The sequence below is a fragment of the Nannobrachium achirus genome, assembly GCF_963921795.1.
Source record: "Nannobrachium achirus genome assembly, chromosome: 1".
NCBI lineage: Eukaryota > Metazoa > Chordata > Actinopteri > Myctophiformes > Myctophidae > Nannobrachium > Nannobrachium achirus.
Window position 1 is genome coordinate 22,740,632 of NC_137810.1, and position 18,386 is coordinate 22,759,017.

The 18,386-nt window shown below is 45.2% G+C and overlaps 1 protein-coding gene across 1 annotated transcript in view; it reads right to left on the reverse strand.

Annotated features, from left to right (window-relative positions):
* Window positions 1-2,359: 2,359 nt before the first annotated feature.
* The window catches only part of tbl1xr1a (TBL1X/Y related 1a), a 60,391-nt gene continuing 44,364 nt past the window's right edge, over window positions 2,360-18,386 (reverse strand). The window contains exons 12-17 of the mRNA XM_080732878.1: window positions 18,095-18,216; window positions 17,045-17,119; window positions 16,750-16,877; window positions 15,872-16,037; window positions 7,583-7,684; window positions 2,360-6,783 (exon numbers count right to left, since the gene is read on the reverse strand). Of these exons, the coding sequence (XP_080589004.1) occupies window positions 6,757-6,783; window positions 7,583-7,684; window positions 15,872-16,037; window positions 16,750-16,877; window positions 17,045-17,119; window positions 18,095-18,216 (620 nt within the window). The 3' untranslated portion in view covers window positions 2,360-6,756. The remainder of the gene's footprint in view (window positions 6,784-7,582; window positions 7,685-15,871; window positions 16,038-16,749; window positions 16,878-17,044; window positions 17,120-18,094; window positions 18,217-18,386) is intronic.

Below are 18,386 nucleotides of genomic sequence, written 5' to 3' on the forward strand. Positions count from 1 at the left end.
AATGGAAATGCTTTATCTCTTGTGGTAGGCTATGGTGTGCAATTAGACCTATTTATGTGGTGGGCTGTAATGCCACGCCATTCACGTGGTACAGTAATTTTTTCCCCCCCACAGTTGGTCCTTAATAATAATAATAATAATAACAATAATAAAATGAACTCAAAATAGTCTGATTCCACGCTGGCTACTTTAGACTAGAGCATCAGTCTCCAGACGTTTCCCCCCCCCTCTCCCTCTCTTCCCAAACCTGCAGTCACACTCTGTTGTCTGAAAATAAACCCCAAACATGAAGCTATAAACTGCATACTGCAACATCGATATCATGCTTTTCTGTGGGCAGTAATGCCACGCTAATTTTACATCATTAGATGGTATTTAGCGACGGTCCAACAACAATATTGTCATCGGTCGGTCGGCTGCGTTGTAAATCACGCGCATTTTCATTTTGACAAAAGTCCAAACGTCTCCGCGTATTCAAACGTCTCCGCGTATGAGATGTGAAAATACTTTTCGCTGTACTGTACTGTACTTGTACTGTACACTGACAATAAATTGAATCTCATCTCTCTCAAACATCCTTCTACGCGTGACAGCACTAGTGCGACGCGACAACAACAGTAAACACAGGACATGGCCAGGAAGTACAGCAGAGTACAGCCGGCCAATCGCGACGGTCGGGGGCGTGGTCTGGGAGCAAAAAACGGGGAGGCGGGGGTAGCGGGGGGCGATCGGCCTCAACCTCTCCTGTAGGCACATACACGCATTGCCCACACCCCCTAAGCGGGTCCTCCCCCAGAAAAAATGTAACATAGTAGATGTCATTTCCTGTGTTCTGGTGAATTTTGGGAGTTTGATACCAAATCCAGGAGAAGTTCAGGAGAAATGCCAATCCAGGAGCATGGCAGGAGATGGGGTCAAAAAAATCCAGGAGACTCCTGCTAAATCCAGGAGTGTTGTCAAGCCTGCCATTATGGTTCATTACTGGAATACTTTGAACTTTTCAAGGCTAAAATACAAAAGAAGTCATAAGCCCTAAGAGACATTTGTCAGGAGTGAATGAATGATGGTCTACATGGTCTAATTAGTGATCACATTCATAGTACTGAGGTTCCATGTTCAAATCCCAGTTCCCCTATGGTCCAGTGCTGTTAATAGGACCAAGTAATTTTTTGTGGTGCCAAGGTCTGCCATTGACTTCCATTATAACTTTCTGAACTTTTAAAGGACTATATTTCTAAAACAATGAAAACGTTAAAAGATTCATTTACAGGCTTGTCCACAGTAAGATGAACATGATAAAGTTTGAATGAGATTTCTATGTATAATTATATAGGACTATTTCAATTTGAATGGAGTTAATAGGAGCAAGTCATGTTTTGAGGCGCCAAGGTCTGCCATTGACTCCCATTATAATTGTTATGAACTTTTAAAAGAGTTTATTTCTAAAACAATGAAAAATGGCAAAGATTCCTTTTCAGGCAAACTTGTCCACAGTAAGATGAACACAATAAAGTTTGAATGAGGTTTCTTTTGTATAATTATGTAGGACTATTTCAATTTTTTAAAATTTGAATGGAGTTAATATAATAGGAGCAAGTCATTTTTTGAGGTGTGGTCTTCACAAAATGCAGCACACGTGGAGCTTTATTACTATTATTTCTTTTTCCCTTGTTATTTAATTATTTTATGACTGCTTTTTTAATTTTTTACCCTTTTGTTAGTGACAATTCCATATGCAAAGTAGTACTGTGTTCTATCCGTCTGTCATTCAATGTTATAAGATACATAAAGTGGTTCCTGTGTAAATAAGCCGAAAAGCTTGCTAGGATCTCTTTTTAGTTGACCTTGTACCAGTGAACTGTACAGTCATGAAACAACCTTTTCCTATGCAAACTTCTAATTCATTCTTCAATCAATCAATCAATCAAAATACATCTTTAAAAAAAGGTTATCATGTCATCAAAAAGGTCATATTTTAGGCTACCATGATATCAAAAATAGTATTGCTAACTAAACAATTGTATTTCTTTTTTACGGTCCATATTATTTATATATTTTCAAATATTATTCAAAATACGAATAAGGTATCTGCTGAATAACAACAACGGTATATTCGTAATAATATAACAAAAATACAATTACTATGTCCACTTGTACACAACGGCAAAAGCATGTCTAACTCAAATACTGTATTCATAATTATCGTAGATAAACTCCACACACAAATAAAAACTAAAAATGGTTAATATCAAAATATATTTTATTCTGGACTTTTTTTTCCACTGATCTGATTAAATTGACAACAGATCGATGTGACGCAAGATCAAGTTGGGGGTGGGGGGGGCTTGAAAGAAGTTGAACCCCATGGGAAGAGATGCTGCTGGGCTTATGATGCTCTTTATTGTGGGTACAGTTGTAAAGGTTGACTGAGTAGTGTCAAGTAATTCAACAGCCAAATAATTTGGTTGTATTTACATAGGCACAACAGATTTCATCATGAGCTGCTTGTGTGACAGAATCAACATTGTTTTGGGCTGTCTAAAATAGACAGACACTTCACTCTATGGGATAGTACTATTAAAGTTAAAAATGATATGGGATTTTCTCACTGGGATGTTTCCATTAACTCATGTCTCATGAACTGCTGACTGACACCCATGTCAAGTGCTTTGGGTTAAACGTGGGACAAAAATGAAGGCCTATTATCCTGACACAGAAAATAATGAGGGACAGCACATGTACAAAAAAAACTGACAGGGTATCAACTCTTCCGTAGATCGAGGCAAGGGGAAAAATAAAAATGTTGTCGTTGTTGTTGGAGGGGGGACGGGGGGACTCCTACACACTTGCATGCTTGCAAAATGGAAAACTTTGTTTTATTTGGAAACCAAGACTTGTGTTGGAGGGTTTGTTTTCCGTGTTTTGCTTCCTCTTGCCTTCTGACAGTAGGATTTCAAGAATTTAGCACAAACATTGTACATTTCTTCCCTGGAGCACACCAATGGAGTAGTAGCTTTCTCCTGAGGAACCCCTCTCATGCAAGGTGCCGCCCAGTATTAACCACTTAAGCCCTATAAAAAAAGAAAAGTAATATCTTACAAGCTCTCGCGTTGCATCGACATATTGTCCAATTTATTAGCAATTTTCTTTTGACAGTTTTCACTGATAATGACCTGCCCAAAATAGGGATACCAGGGTTAAAGTGGTTAATGGTTTCCCCCCGCCCCTAAAAACATCTCAGCTGAGTTTGCCTAAAAATTACAGTCAACATTTACTCGTATGTGCGAAAGTGTCAATGTAACAAAATCATTCAACTTAAAGAACACGCTGTACATTATCACCGCCAAAAAATCGTCATCAGTTGACTTTAATCTACAAAGAAATTACAAAAAAGTTTGTACTTTTTAAATCTTTTTTTAAAAGAGTATAAAATGTCCAGTCAGGGAACATCATAATAAAATGTGTGTAGAATTCAGGTGGCGAGAACGAAAAATTAACAGAGGGAAAATGAAACACATTAATGGAATACCTTGACATTTTGAATTTTAGTTTATTTTTCTTCCATCAGCCACTTGTCTGATGGGAAAAAGTTTCAATATTTGATCTTCAGCTATCTTAAACCTGTCGGCACCATAACAATTTAGTTTGACTAGTTTAAACAGGGACCTCCATTAGCTCTTAAAAGACCATACTGTCTCTTTAGCCAATAGACTACAGATAACGGATACTTTGCACTGCTGACGATCATTTTCCCAAGAATTTACAAGGAGTTTGGAATAATTTTGTTCTGTTGTTTTGTGTTGGTAAAATAATCTTTCATCATAACAATCGTTATGGTGGAGACATGAATTCTATTGTTGGGACAACAATTATAGTGTACCTTTAATGAAATATTATGGAAACATTAAAATAATTTAGCTGACTTGTGACACTATAATTCAACAGACAACCTGTTCTGTGTTGGACTGTAGATTTTCAAATGGCTTCCTCGGAGGAAAAACACATAAAAAATCTAAAGCTATGATTTGGAAAATGGTCGCCAATAATGTAAAGTATACATGATTTGTATAAATGGGCAGAATAAAACATGCACCATCAATAGCATGGTCCTTTAACCATTTAAACCCTATATGGTGTTGACTGGTGTCCCCCAGGGGTCAGTACTTGGTCCCCTCTTATTTCCCCTCTATACCAAATATCTATGCCAAGAATAGCTGATCCACAAGTAGATCTATTTTAGACAAATGTTTGCCCCAGAATTGGGATTAACATGTGGTTAATAAGGCAAGTTTTTGGACAGCTAAGTGCAAATTCCGAAAGTCTTTACCATGACAAGTGCCTGGTGAAACAGGACAGACCAAACTTGAAAAGGCCCATGTAAATGTATCTGACCTGGGGCTGATTTCCCAAGAGCATCCTAGTGCTAAGATCATCCATTAAACTTCAATGGAATAAACTCACGCCAACATCATTTTGGCTGCGTTTACACATGAGATCAAGTCTGAACACAGATGGGATCTTTTCATCACGTTCCAAAAAGGAAGAGAACATACAGATTGCAATTTATTTAACTTCCTCTGACTTCCTGTGTAAAGGCAGCCTTTTGAAAAACTGTAACTTTAATTATGTCAACATGGGGGCCACTCACTGATGGTCAACTGACAATTACCGTTTAATAACAGGATTAGCTGACACTTAAAGGGAGTACTTCACCCAAGAAATGACTTTATTTCTGTCGTCAAAAGTCTAAAACTCCACCGGGTAGGTACACAATAGAAACAATGTAATTTCTTGGGTGGAGTACTCCTTTAACGGAGTTGAGAGCATCATTATGCCTGAGGTGAAAAGGCCACTTTGACAACAGCACGTGGGTCGCCTGGATTAATGGAAAGGTGGCACTGAATCAGATTAAAATTCTGTTTGAAATGTCTTTTGTCTGGTCTATGGCTCAATCTCAAACTTACATACAGTACATACACTACACAGACTGCACGGCAAGCGAGTTTTGTCTATGATGATAACAGACGGCAGTGAGTGACCACTTGAGACATTCCAGTTCATAGGTCACTACGTAGAATGTAGAGCGGCTTGAGTGTTGGGCTTGAGATTGAACATTTCTCAAGAGAGTACGACCTGATCAGTCATAACAACCAGGGACATGCTGGGCCCCTGATTCAGCCCGGGAAAAAGAGTTGTAGAGGCCCTCATTGCGCGCTATCGAGAGAGATCTCTCTCTATAGCGCTGCTGCTGCTACTCAAAGATTTGCCATTTCAGATCATGACAAGTGACAAGCCAGTGGGCCAATTACATGAGTTATATTTCGTCATTGTTGGGTGGAAACCTTGTATGTCCAAAACCATTTTAATGATGGTGATTTTGATTTAAACTAGTGAAAACAGCCGATCTACAAGCACACAACACCTCTCACCGCGAGGCGTTGTGTGCTTGTAGATCTGCCGTTTTCACTACTTTTGTGCGACAGCCTTGTATGATGAAGCAGGGCTTTGCTTTGCGAAAAAATTTACAAATTTGAAACTTGGAGAGTCAAGGTTTCTGCCCGACCGGCTGGGAATGAACCGGCCGTTCGGGAGTTGTCCCGCTTTTCCCAATGGCCAGCACGTCCCTGATAACAACCATTTGTCAATTCGCTGATCTGCTTCTTGGTGATATTACCCATATACTGTACCAATAAAAGGTGAATACTACAGCAGTCCAGTCCAGAGGGGAAAATGTAGGTAAAAATGTCTAGATCGATCAAATAGTGCACAAAGGAACCATGTTTCAAACAATGGTTTTAAAGCATCCAGATGTACAATGCATCTTCTGTCATGTGTGCCCAGGTGGATTTACATGGGGAATCCAGAGAACGTCCTCCTTTGAAAACCGAACCGAAGAACCAAAAATCAGCTACTGAATTTAGATGCCTTTAGATGTTAACCCATGACAGCTGTAGAAACTATTGAAAAATATAGAAAACAATTTAAAACTGATTCATCAGTAAGTTCGCCACATTGGTTTGAAATCACAATGAGGACACTATCAAGTTTTTGAGAGCCGTTTTGGTGTGTGTGCGGTGTGTGTGTGTGTGTGTGTGTGTGTGTGTGTGTGTGTGTGTGTGTGTGTGTGTGTGTGTGTGTGTGTGTGTATGTGTGTTCTTCTCCACTTTATGCAACTCATATCTGACCCATACCTGCCCCCTAAAGATAAAAAATATAAAAACACTGAAATAAGAGATTTGAAATTCAAAAACCTGTCTGCCATTCTGTCACATAGTGGAGAAGTTGATATGTCTGCACATTGAGATCCAACTACCAACAAAGATCAACACTTAGCATTAATATTTTTTTTCAATGTTTTTCATTTCGATGATGATTCTGATGACAATGATGGGCATGGTTTAAAAAAGCAAAATAGCTTCCAAATTTTGGTACATATATGGATCTGTTATTCTTTTCTTTTCTTTTTTTTGTCTTTTTCATATTTGTCTTTTTTTTTTAACACGTCCCTTCCACATCTCTGTCAGAGTCTTTGCAGATAGAGAAAGAGGGTTCCGCCTCCATCCTTTCGTCTATCCATCCTTGCGGCTGGACCTGCTGTGTCGGGTGCTTCCTTCCTGTTCCTGTTTCTCCTGCTTCCTGTCTGTCAGTGGGCGGGGCCATGGTAGTGGGCGTGAGCAGTACACGGGGCAGGCAGGGACAGTCATTTGGCTATGTACACATTCATGGTCGGTCCATGGCTTCCAACAAGCAGCAGCACTATTTCCGAAGGTCTAATACACATACCTTTAAAAAGAATAAAAAAAGAAGAAAGAAAGAAAAATAGGTGTTAGATTCCTAGATTCTAGAAGAAGAATATCTTTAGAATTAAACCTAAAGTGTAATGGAAAACATATATGTAACTATGGTCATCTTTGTTTTTGAGTGGTGCTCCTGGAAGGAGCTAAGCTCCGACATCTGACTTTGTCCAGGCCCAGCCTACATCTGGCCTACATCTTAGCACAAGTGCTCAAAGTTTTTTGTACGCCCAGGGTCACATTGGCCAAGCTTTTCGTGGAGCTTGAACTCACAAATAGCAATTTGCTGAAAGGTGCTATTGAAGTTGCTGTACAGAGACGAGAAGTTGCAGAGAAGAGAATTATCTCAAACTGATTAAAGGGGAAGACCACCCATTTTCAATATTGAAATATGTCATTAATATACCGTAGAGGAGTTGTGTGGAAATAGAAAAAAGGTTCCCCCCCTTCTGTGTTGCCTAGAACTGGAGGATTGATTTTGGGGTTTGTATTGTAAAGTACAATGTGTGATGTCATCAAGTTGTACTTTACAATACAAACCCCAAAATCAATCCTCCAGTTCTAGGCAACACAGAAGGGGGGGAACTTTTTTTCTATTTCCACACAACTCCTCTAAGGTATATCAATGACACAGTTCAATATTGAAAATGGGTGGTCTTCCCCTTTAATGCAGTATTCAAATAACTGCTGTCAAATTAAGAGAAAAAACACAAACGGTTTAAAATGGATTAGTTTGACTCGCTTCCACACTGAAATCCCTTCCAGACAGCTTTTTTGGGGCGACTTACTGATCCATCTGAGGCGCTGGCTCCCACTTTATCCCCTGCTGCGTTCCAGCACACTTCAAAGATCCCTCCTGTCCCTCTGTAACTGTGGACTAGTGCACCAGTCTGGAGACACAAAACACACATAGGAGTGAAAAAAACAGGTAACTAAAATAAAAACAAGCTTGTAGATCGGGGAAAAAAGGCGGTCTGTTTCACTATGACTAGAGGGTGCAACCTGGTTTCGACACTGACCTTTATGGGAATATGTACCTTCCAATTAAATCTGCTTCAAATTGGATCTCAAATAGAATTTGATTCAATTGGATTATACGTTCAAACTCTCAAAAACAAAATAAAGTAATTAAACTGATAGGAGAGAGAGAAGAAAATGAAAAAAAAAAATGCAGCGTACAATATGCAGCGTACAATAACGGCGTGGCTTCATGTGACATCATGTGGCCTTTCTAATAGTTTATCATTGCTGTCCAGCAAAATGTAAATAGTTTAAAAAAGGGCTGGGATGCGATTAAAAATTTTAATCTAATTAATTACAGGCTCTGTGATTAATTAATCGCAATTAATCGCATTTTAATCGCACATCGATATTTGACCTGAGAAGCATTGTTTTTCAAGTAAAACACATTTTGTTGTACGAGTGAATCAAAATTAATCTAAATTTCGCATCCACTGGGCCAAGCAAAGTGCTCTGATCGGCTACTTCTCTCTTTGCGTTTGTTGTCTCTTCTTGATTCGTGCATCGCTATGATCGGGATGCCCGAAACGGTAGGTTCCGTACGGAACCATTGTTTACTTAGATATGGAAGGATGACCTCCCACTTGGGTAATGACGCCCCCTGGCGATCATTCAGAGAAACTACTTCAGCTCCCGTACTAACGTAGGTAGGAAGGGCCTGTCACTCAAACCGGAGTGACCCGCCTCCAGGCTATATAAGCCCCCGGAGGCGGAAGTAACATCCTCTTAATACCACTCTCTGCCACATTCAGTGAAACAGAGGGGCATTACGTGGGAGGTCATCCTTCCATATCTAAGTAAACAATGGTTCCGTACGGAACCTACCGTTTACTGTCAATATTCCAGGATGACCTCCCACTTGGGATTCTTAAACTCCCCTCTAAGCCACAACCTACTCTCATACCCCCACACACCCCTCATACGGGTGAGCACAGCCCAAACGGGCGTGACCCATCACCCAGAAGGTCCCAGGCCCACCGGACCTGGGTGTGAAGGCATGAGAAAATAAGGAGAGACCCTGATAGACCGAAGTCCGCCTCATTCAACTAAATGAAAAGGACAAGTCCGCCTTATAAGTAAGACACACTATATAAGGAAAACACAGGGTCCCCCCCAAAATACCCCAGGTGGCTACATGCCCACCTGTGGGAGGGGAAGATCCGACTCCTCTATGACGTAGAGGAGGCAACTGCACCCAGAACCGAATGCGCTAGCGAAGAGGATTCGATATCCAGGTGATAGTAGGCTGCAAAGGTAGAAGGCGAAGACCAATTCGCCGAAACACAAATCTCCTGAACGGAGACTCCCTTTGCCAGTGCCCACGAAGTAGCCACACCTCTAGTGCTATGGGCTTTAAGTGCCGCCGGCACTTCCACACCCGCACTAGAGTAAGCCAGCCTAATAGCATCCACAATCCACCTCGAAAGAGTGGGTCTAGACACCGGCTTTCTGACAAGAACATTGCCCATTTCCACGAAGAGCTGAGAAGAAGCTCTAGAACCAGCAGTCCTGTCACAGTAGGCCTTCAATGCCCTGACAGGACAAAGGCAATTCAGCCGCTCATCCTCCACCGAGACAAACGGAGGAGGATGAAAAGCCAGAAGAACAACAGGCTCCTTAGGAACCACCATGTTCTTAGGAACAAACTTAAGATGAGGCTTGAGCAACACCTTGAGATCATTGTTCATAAACTGCATGCACTCCGCAGACACCGAGAGAGCTTGCAGGTCACCAACTCTTTTAGCCGTGGCCAAAGCCAGCAAAAGAGCCGTCTTGAAACTCAAAAGTTTCAAAGGCATCCCTACAAGCGGCTCAAAGGGAGCCCGACATAGGCCCCCTAGAACCACCTGCAGATCCCAAACTGGGAACAAAGACCTAGTCACCGGCCTCAAACGTTCAACTCCTTGCATGAACTTGATGACCTCCGGGACTTTAGAAGGTGCCTTGCCCGCCACCCCCAGGTGACAGGCATTAATAGCCGCCAAATACCCCCTAAGGGTAGAAAATGCAAGACCACTTCTCAAGCGGTCCTGCATAAAATCCAGAATCTCCTGGGCTGACGCCACATGGGCCACCACCGGTGGAACACGCGACTCACACCAGTCCTCAAAGGCATTCCACCTTCCATCATAAGACGCCCTCGTAGAAGGCGCCTTAGCACTCTGAATGGTAGCCACCACTTCAGAAGAAAAACCCAGCTGCCAGCAGGTTTAACCTTTCACGTGCCAAACCCACAGGTCTAGGACCTGCAGGTCTTGGTGGAAGATCTCCCCCCTGGCCTGACTCAACAGATCTCTGCACTGAGGCAGCTGCCAACCCGGTTCGCAAAGGAGAGGGGCGATCGCCGACCTCCACGTGCCCTTGTAGGGAGCCACCAGGAGCATCTCCAGACCGAACCTCCTGACTCTCTCCAGAGTGGGTCGGATTAAGTCGAAGGGGGGAAACGCGTACAGTAGACCTCTCGGCCACGTGTGCGCTAAGTCGTCCAACCCCAAGGGAGGACTGCCCTTACCGCGAAGAACAACGGACACTTCGTATTCTCCGCTGACGCAAACAGGTCCGCCACTGGCTGACCGAACTTGCGAAAAATCTGGTTCGCCACCCTGGGGTGGAGAGACCAATCCTCGTAGCGAGACCCTCCCCTGGACAGGAGATCTGCTCCGCTGTTGAGGAGACCTGGGACGTGTAAGGCCCTGATCGACTTGAGGCGCGACAAGCACCAAACCGTCAATTCTCGAGCCAGACGGTCCAGTGGCAACGACGACAGGCCCCCCTGTTTGTTGACATAAAACATGGCCGTCGTATTGTCCGTCCTGACCAGGACGTGACAATGCAAAATCCAAGGCTCGAAATGCTTGAGCGCCAGGAGTATAGCCATCAACTCCAAATAGTTGATGTGACGACCCCTCATCTCCAGAGGCCAAAGCCCCTGCGCTGTGCGCCCCTCGAAAGTGGCTCCCCATCCACTGAGACTGGCGTCTGTCGTGATCGACTTGCGGGAAACCACCTCGCCAATCGAGACCCCGCTGGTGAGGAACCCCTCCACCAGCCACGGAGACAGGGCGATCGCGCAGGAAGGGGAAACCGTAACCTTCTTGTACTTCAAGGAGGGCGGGATCCCGAGGGATAACATCCATCTTTGAAAAGGTCTCATATGAAACCTGCCCAAACGCAACAGATGTACTGCGGAAGCCATCATTCCCGTCAGTACCATGCAACTCCTGTAAGTGACCTCCTGGCCCACTTGAAAGGAGTCGATACATTCCCGAAACCTGTCCACCCTCTCCTCTGAGAGACGGGCCGACATGTCAGATGAGTCCAGAAGGACCCCAATGAATGTAAGACGACTTGCTGGAGTCAGCATGCTCTTGCCGTGGTTGACTATGAAACCTAAGGCCTTCAGGTGAGCCAAAACCACTTGTGTGTGACGCGCCACTTCGTGGGCGGAGCTCGCTGAAATCATCCCATCGTCGATGTACGTCGCCAACCTGACGCCCTGCTGTCTCAGCGGGGCGATGGCTGCTTCGGTCACTTTCACGAAAACCCTCGGGCTCAGTGACAGACCGAAAGGGAGTACTGTGTACTCGTACAGGCGACCCTCGAAGGCGAACCGTAGGAATTTCCTGTGTGGGGGATAAATCTGGACGTGCTGATAAGCATCCTTCAGATCCACTGAACAGTGGAAATCCCCTTGCCTGACCGACCGTAACATGGTGGGTACAGTTAGCATCCTGAAAACGTAATTCTTCAGGTACACGTTTAGTGCCTTTAGGTCCAGGATGGGACGTAGCCCCCCCCCCTTTTTGGGCACCAGGAAATAACGGCTCCAAAATCCCATGCGGGATTGGGTCCTGTCCAGCTCCACTATAGCACCCTTGCTTAGCAAGGAGCTGATCTCTTCTCTCAAAAGATTTGCTTTTAAACCACGCGCCCTGGTATGAATAACCCTGCTCGAAAGCGGGGGTATGTCTGCGAACTGTAACCTGTAACCCCTGGTTATCGTTCGAAATACCCAATGGCTCGGGTTGCATAACTTCCACTGGCGCGCGCAGCGTGCTAGCGTGTTTTGAGCGAGAGAAACCCCACCACTGTGCTTCCGTGACGGCGGAGCTTTTTGGCGGCCGGACCGGAAGTGGGGAACCTGCGTATCCGTATCCGGAACGACCGGATGTGGAGCGCAAGGGTTCAATAGGCCGCATGGCGGAAACACCTTCTGGTTGTACCGCTTGACTAGCGGAGCTATTTTGCGGCGGGACCGGAAGTGGGGAACCTGCGTATCCGTATCCGGAACACCCGGATGCGGAGCGCAGGGGTTCAATAGGCCGCAAGGCGGGAACACCTTCTGATTGTACCGCTTGACTAGCGGAGCTTTTTTGCGGCCGGACCGGAAGCGGGGAGCTAGCGAATCCGTATCCGGTGAAACCGGAAGCGTTCGGTTTTCGCTCGATAGAGCGACAGGAAGAGCAAAGCGATTCGACTGATAAACAGACTCGCCCACAACTAAAGCATTCTCCCCTGACAGGAGAGGAACTTTTACGTTTAATACCTGCTCTAAGGCCTTTATGCTTGTCCCTTGACCCGGGCTCATAGTAGGCCGACAGAATTTCTGACTCAAGGTTAAATTCATAGCATCGCTCACGCGAGGGAAAATCCACTCGCGCGCATGAGGAACCATATAATTGTTTGACGTTAACATTACTGGTTGCTGATAAAATCTGTGACTGATTAAAGAGTCCTGACGGGACTCCATCATTCTTACAGGAGGCATGCATAAAGGAGTCATATTGTCGACGCGAGGGATATTCCACTCGCGCGCATGAGGAACCACATAATTGTTTGACATTAACATTACTGGTTGCTGATAAAAACCTGTGATTGATTAACGAGTCCTGACAGGACTCCATCATTACTACAGGAGGCATGCATTTATCTTAGCCCCTGTCCTAAGGCCTTTATGTTAGTCCCTTGACGAGGGCTCATTAGTAGGCCGGCAGAATTTTGTGACTCATTGTTAATTCATTGCATTAACCACGCGAGGGATATTCTCCTCGCGTGTAAAGGGAACCATCTAAATGTTTTGACATAACATTACTGGTTGCTGACAAAAACCTGTGATTGACAAAGGAGTCCTGACAGGACTACATCAATTATACAGGAGGCATGCAAGATGGAGTCGTCTGCGCAATAGAGTTGGACAGAAACAGACTTTGTTCTTTCAACAGATTTATCTGGGACACAAGCGGCATATACATTGACATTCTCATTTTCATTTCCCCGACGCAGGGAAGGCCTTTATGTTTGACCCTTGACGAGGGCTCATTAGTAGGCCGGCAGAATTTTGTGACTCATTGTTAATTCATTGCATTAACCACGCGAGGGATATTCTCCTCGCGTGTAAAGGGAACCATCTAAATGTTTGACATAACATTACTGGTTGCTGACAAAAACCTGTGATTGACAAAGGAGTCCTGACAGGACTACATCAATTTTACAGGAGGCATGCAAGATGGAGTCGTCTGCGCAATAGAGTTGGACAGAAACAGACTTTGTTCTTTCAACAGATTTATCTGGGACACAAGAGGCATATTCATTGACATTCTCATTTTTATTTCCCCGACGCGGGGAAAATAAACGTCCTCGTTTGGGGGGAGGGGAACCGGGTGACACCACGGACCCCTGCCCCAACACAAACCCCTCTACAATGTCCGCAACTAAAGCATTCTCCCCTGACAGGGGAGGAACTTTTACGTTTAATACCTGCGCTATGGCCATCATGCTTGTCCCGTGACGAGGGCTCATAGTAGGCCGACAGAATTAGTGACTCATCGTTAAATTCATTGCATTGTTCACGCGAGGGATATTCCCCTCGCGTGTAAGAGGAACCATATAAATGTTTGACATTAACAATACTGGTTGCTGATAAAACCCGTGATTGATTAAAAAGTCCTGACAGGACTTTCAACACTTTTACAGGAGTCATGCAAGATGGAGTCATCTGTGCTAGTGCAATAGAGTTGGACAGAAACAGACTTTGTTCTTTCAACAGATCTATCTGGGACACAGGAGGCATATACATCGACATTCACATTTTCATTTCCCCGACGCGGGGTACAGAAAATAAACGTCGTGCCCACCACTCTATACTGGGGTCTGACAGAACCCAGAAAAGATTGTGCTTGTGTAACTTCCATGAGGATTGTAGCGCTTTAGTGAATCCAACATCTCCGTTGCAGAAAAACAACGTCCTCTGCCATCGCTCCACCCGCTCCACCCGCCTGACTGGCGGGTGGAGGGGCAGTTGAAGTGCTGGCGCCGCAGGGGCCTTACCTTTCACTGTAAAGACAGGGCGAGAGCCATCCTCCTCCGCCATGTCCTCCTCCTTCTCGTCCTCAGAGTATCCTGAGTACGAACCCTAGCTCTGACTGGAGCTCAGGTCCGATTCGCGCCTGAAGGATCGGACTGCTTTGTTAAAGTTCACGTCGAAGGGGACGTCCCCGACGGTCACATCACAACGCTACTCTTTAGGCACCGCGCCCGTAGGAGAAATGGTCACCGGAGGGATATTGTTAGACTTCTTAGTCACCTTCCTCGCGGTAACTCCGCCAGACCCGCCAGCTCCAGTGACAGTGGAGCTAGCTGCGGTCGGCTGCACGGCAGGCGGTGTCTCACGTCGCTTGGCGCCATCTTGACCAAGGCGCGCTGCTGAACAAGCGGTGCCCCGGACGGCAGCGCCGCACCTTGACTATCGGTGCGGGCCGCCTGGGGCGGACAGCCTGGGCTGTAGGATCCAGAGCGTTAAGCCCTCCTGGTGGAGCGCAGGCTCCGAGGCCTGCCCTAGCCAGGTGGAACCGATGTACCATAGCGAAGCAGTGTAGTTAACGTTAACAAGGAAGCTGTCGAGCAACGAGCTAACGGCTAAAGCTAGGCCAAACTTGGTTCAGGCAGAAACATACATTCCCTCGGCAGAAAAGCAAGAGGGACCATAGCGAAACATGTAGCTAACGTTAACAAGGAAGCTGTCGAGCAACGAGCTAACGGCTAATGCTAGGCCACGCTTGGTTCAGGCAGAGGCCTTAACAAGCTAACAGCAGAACAAACATACATTCCCTCGGCAGAAAGCAAGAGGGTTCATAGCGAAGCAGTGTAGCTAACGTTAACAAAGGAAGCTGACGAGCTAACAAGCTAACGGCTAAAGCTAGGCCACGCTTGGTTCGGGCAGAAGCCTGAACAAGCGGTAAATTTCTTTGTTATAGAAAAGAAAACCGTCGGTTTAGGACGGGACAAGAATAATTATTCTTAAGTACGGGTATAATTCTACACTCGCCGGTGGGCGACTCCAATGCCACCGCTTTAGGCTAATGCGCGAAGAATAAAATACAAAGGCTGAGTTTCAACTTATCTGAATGTGATATCGCAGAGAGTGAAAAGAGGATGTTACTTCCGCCTCCGGGGGCTTATATAGCCTGGAGGCGGGTCACTCCGGTTTGAGTGACAGGCCCTTCCTACCTACGTTAGTACGGGAGCTGAAGTAGTTTCTCTGAATGATCGCCAGGGGGCGTCATTACCCAAGTGGGAGGTCATCCTGGAATATTGACAGTAAACTGAAGGTTCTGTGGTGCAAAAACTAAGTGCGATTAAAATGCGTTAATTTTTTTAATCGCGTTAATTTTCTGTAATTAATTAATCGCAATTAATCAGTTAAAGTCCCAGCCTTAAAAAAAACATGTTCCTGTGAACACAAATTAGTGGGTATTGACAGTGTGCACAAGAAAAATTCTATTGGTCCAGCGGTTTGCGAGATTAGCTCTAGACACAGACAGACAGACAGACAGACACTCAGACCCTATAAGGAGTCCACTAGTACTAGTGGTTCTCAAATGTGTTATTTGCAAGGACCCCCATAACACTGAGAGTGTACAAATGTCAGTGTTACATACTCTCAGTGTTACATACCTGTTATGGTCATTCAGGGCTACCTCTTTCAAAGGCACACCATAAATTAAAATAAACGAAGACACCAACAACATCCAGAAAGTCCCTCTCGTGTCGTAGCTCACCTGCGTGTTCCAGATATGGACACACTTGTCGAAGGAGCCGCTGGCCAGGTGCCTGCCATCGGGGCTGAAGGCCACGCTGTAGACGGGCTCCTGGTGCTTAGTCAATGTGTGAATACAGATGCCCCGCTCCACGTCCCAGAGACGCACCGTGGAGTCAAACGATGCGCTGCACAACACAGAGGTGAACGGGAGGATGACAGAGACGTAGATGAAGGGGGCAGGGGAAGGAGGGAGATTCAGGGAGAGAAAGAAAGAGTCATTTGATTCTTCATACTCGACCTGCACAATTTCAAACCTGAAAGTTCCGCTCAGGATTAACCACTTAAACCCTCTATACTTAAACCTGTTGTACTCTATATACCCATTTAGTCTATTATGACATTCCCAGAATGTCTTTAACACTTGGGATGCCCATGTTATGGAAATTCACGATGTTGTAATGGCGATCAGTATGTTTACTTTCACACGGAAATGAAATATTCTAACTGCGGCCGACCGTTGCGGCCCAGTGTCGCCGGTTCTCTGTGATCAAACCGTTTTGGGAGATAAAGCCGTTTCTTTGCAGCAGCAATGAATAGCAGCCTATGGAGATTACACGCTTCCTGATGATGGCGGCCGAATTGCATCATGGGATATGACGTTTTTCGCTCACCAGCGACCACCGCAACGCCTGTTTACCTGGCAACCATGGTAACCAGGTAACACTTCCCTGGGCCTTTGCGCCGCACCGTCGTAATTCCTATCACGTTCCTGGACCTAACTGGATCCGGAAGTGTTAAGGACTGATTTGACTTCTTTCATGATCTGAGGTGAAATGTAATTTCCAACCATCCTTTCCTCTTTTCCTACATAACATTCATGCACACACGCACACACACCTGGCTAGCATGAGGTTAGCACTGGGGTTGTTGGTTCCAGGCCCAGTGGGGCTCCATTTGATGGTGTAGATCTCTTTACTGTGGGCCTGCAGGTCATGGACACACGAGTCCTGCTTCATACTCCAGATCTGCACAACAAGGGGGAGACATTTCACTGTGACAGGTAGGGGTTTCCAAGAATGGTCACATGTAATGGAAAAAATAAACAGGCTTCAATGTTTTCAGTAGAAAGGAAGGACGTTTGAGGAACACCAAACTTGGTCTGAAAAGAAGCCTGGCTTTTCTGTAAGCTCACCTTCAGCGTCATGTCGTCTGAACAGGAGGCTAACAGGTTACCTGTGGGGTCCCACTTGATTGCATTCACTTCATTCTGTGGAAGGGAATTAAGAGGACAGGGTTGAGGAGAAGGGAGGACATAGTGGGCACAAAAACAGACAGACAATTACATCCACACACCACTAGGGACAGTTACAACACAAACTGTCTCTCATTGACCTCAGTGCACCTCACGTTACCCACAGCACAGCTCAAGCTGCATTTGTTCTCCAACATTGTTTCTACAGGTTGGCCAAAGGTGCCTGTCAGCAGGAGTGTTGAACTATGTCATTTCCAGCAACACTTTTAAAGTTATTTTTAAAGTTAGAGCCACAAGTACGTGACATCACCTTACGTTCTAAGAATCCAAGTACGCCTCTTATCTCAAACTAAACTACTGGATGAAATGAAGGACAACCTTCTGCTGGACATGTATCTGGCTCCTCATTTCAGAAGTTCACTGTACACACAGATCAGTGTTCCTCCGCGCACACTACTTTCTGCCGGTGTGGCTTCTTGGGACTTTTTGCTGGTCTTTCAGTCCGAGTATCAAAAAAGCAGGCAGCGGAAGCTTGTGATTGACTGCACGGAGGTGCCGAAACTTGGGGAGGATGAAGATTTACTATTTTGGGTCAACCTCCCGTTGGTCTGACCACCTAAACCTAACCTTAACCCTAACCTCAGTAAAACTAACACTGGTGAATACTAACCTGGTGAAATGCTAACCTGCCGACGCTGGTGAATGCTAACTTGGTAAAATGCCAACCTGCCGACAGTGGTGAATGCTAACCTGGTGAATGTTAACCTGGTTGGACCAACGGGAGGTCGTCTCCACCTTAACCAAGGTGCTTTTTTGATACATTCGGACTGAAAGACCTGCAAAAGAGGGACTCCCGTGGTGAAAAGAAGCGGCAGCCAAATCCATAGGATCAACCAGTCTGAAGACCAACCAGTAGGGGTCAGCAGTGACAAGATTACACAAGTGTGTGGGGAGAGTCAAGAAAGAGATCACATCACACGTCAAACTCACTGTGTGTCCCTGGAATGTTTTGATGGGTCTGTCCTGCCCCAGCTTACAGACATGAATACACATGTCTGTACTGCAGGAGGCAAATGTGTTATTGTTCTGCCAGTCCACGTCTAGGGCTGGAGCTGAAGGGCAGAGATGGGGAAAGACCATGTGGTTCTAAAACTTGTACGTCGAAACCAATAATGAATAATACTAAGGATACTACTGTGTGAAACAGTATGCATGACATTTTCTGAAACAGCATTTAAACCATAACAAAAACTAAATTGCTAATGAAATTATTTTATGCGGG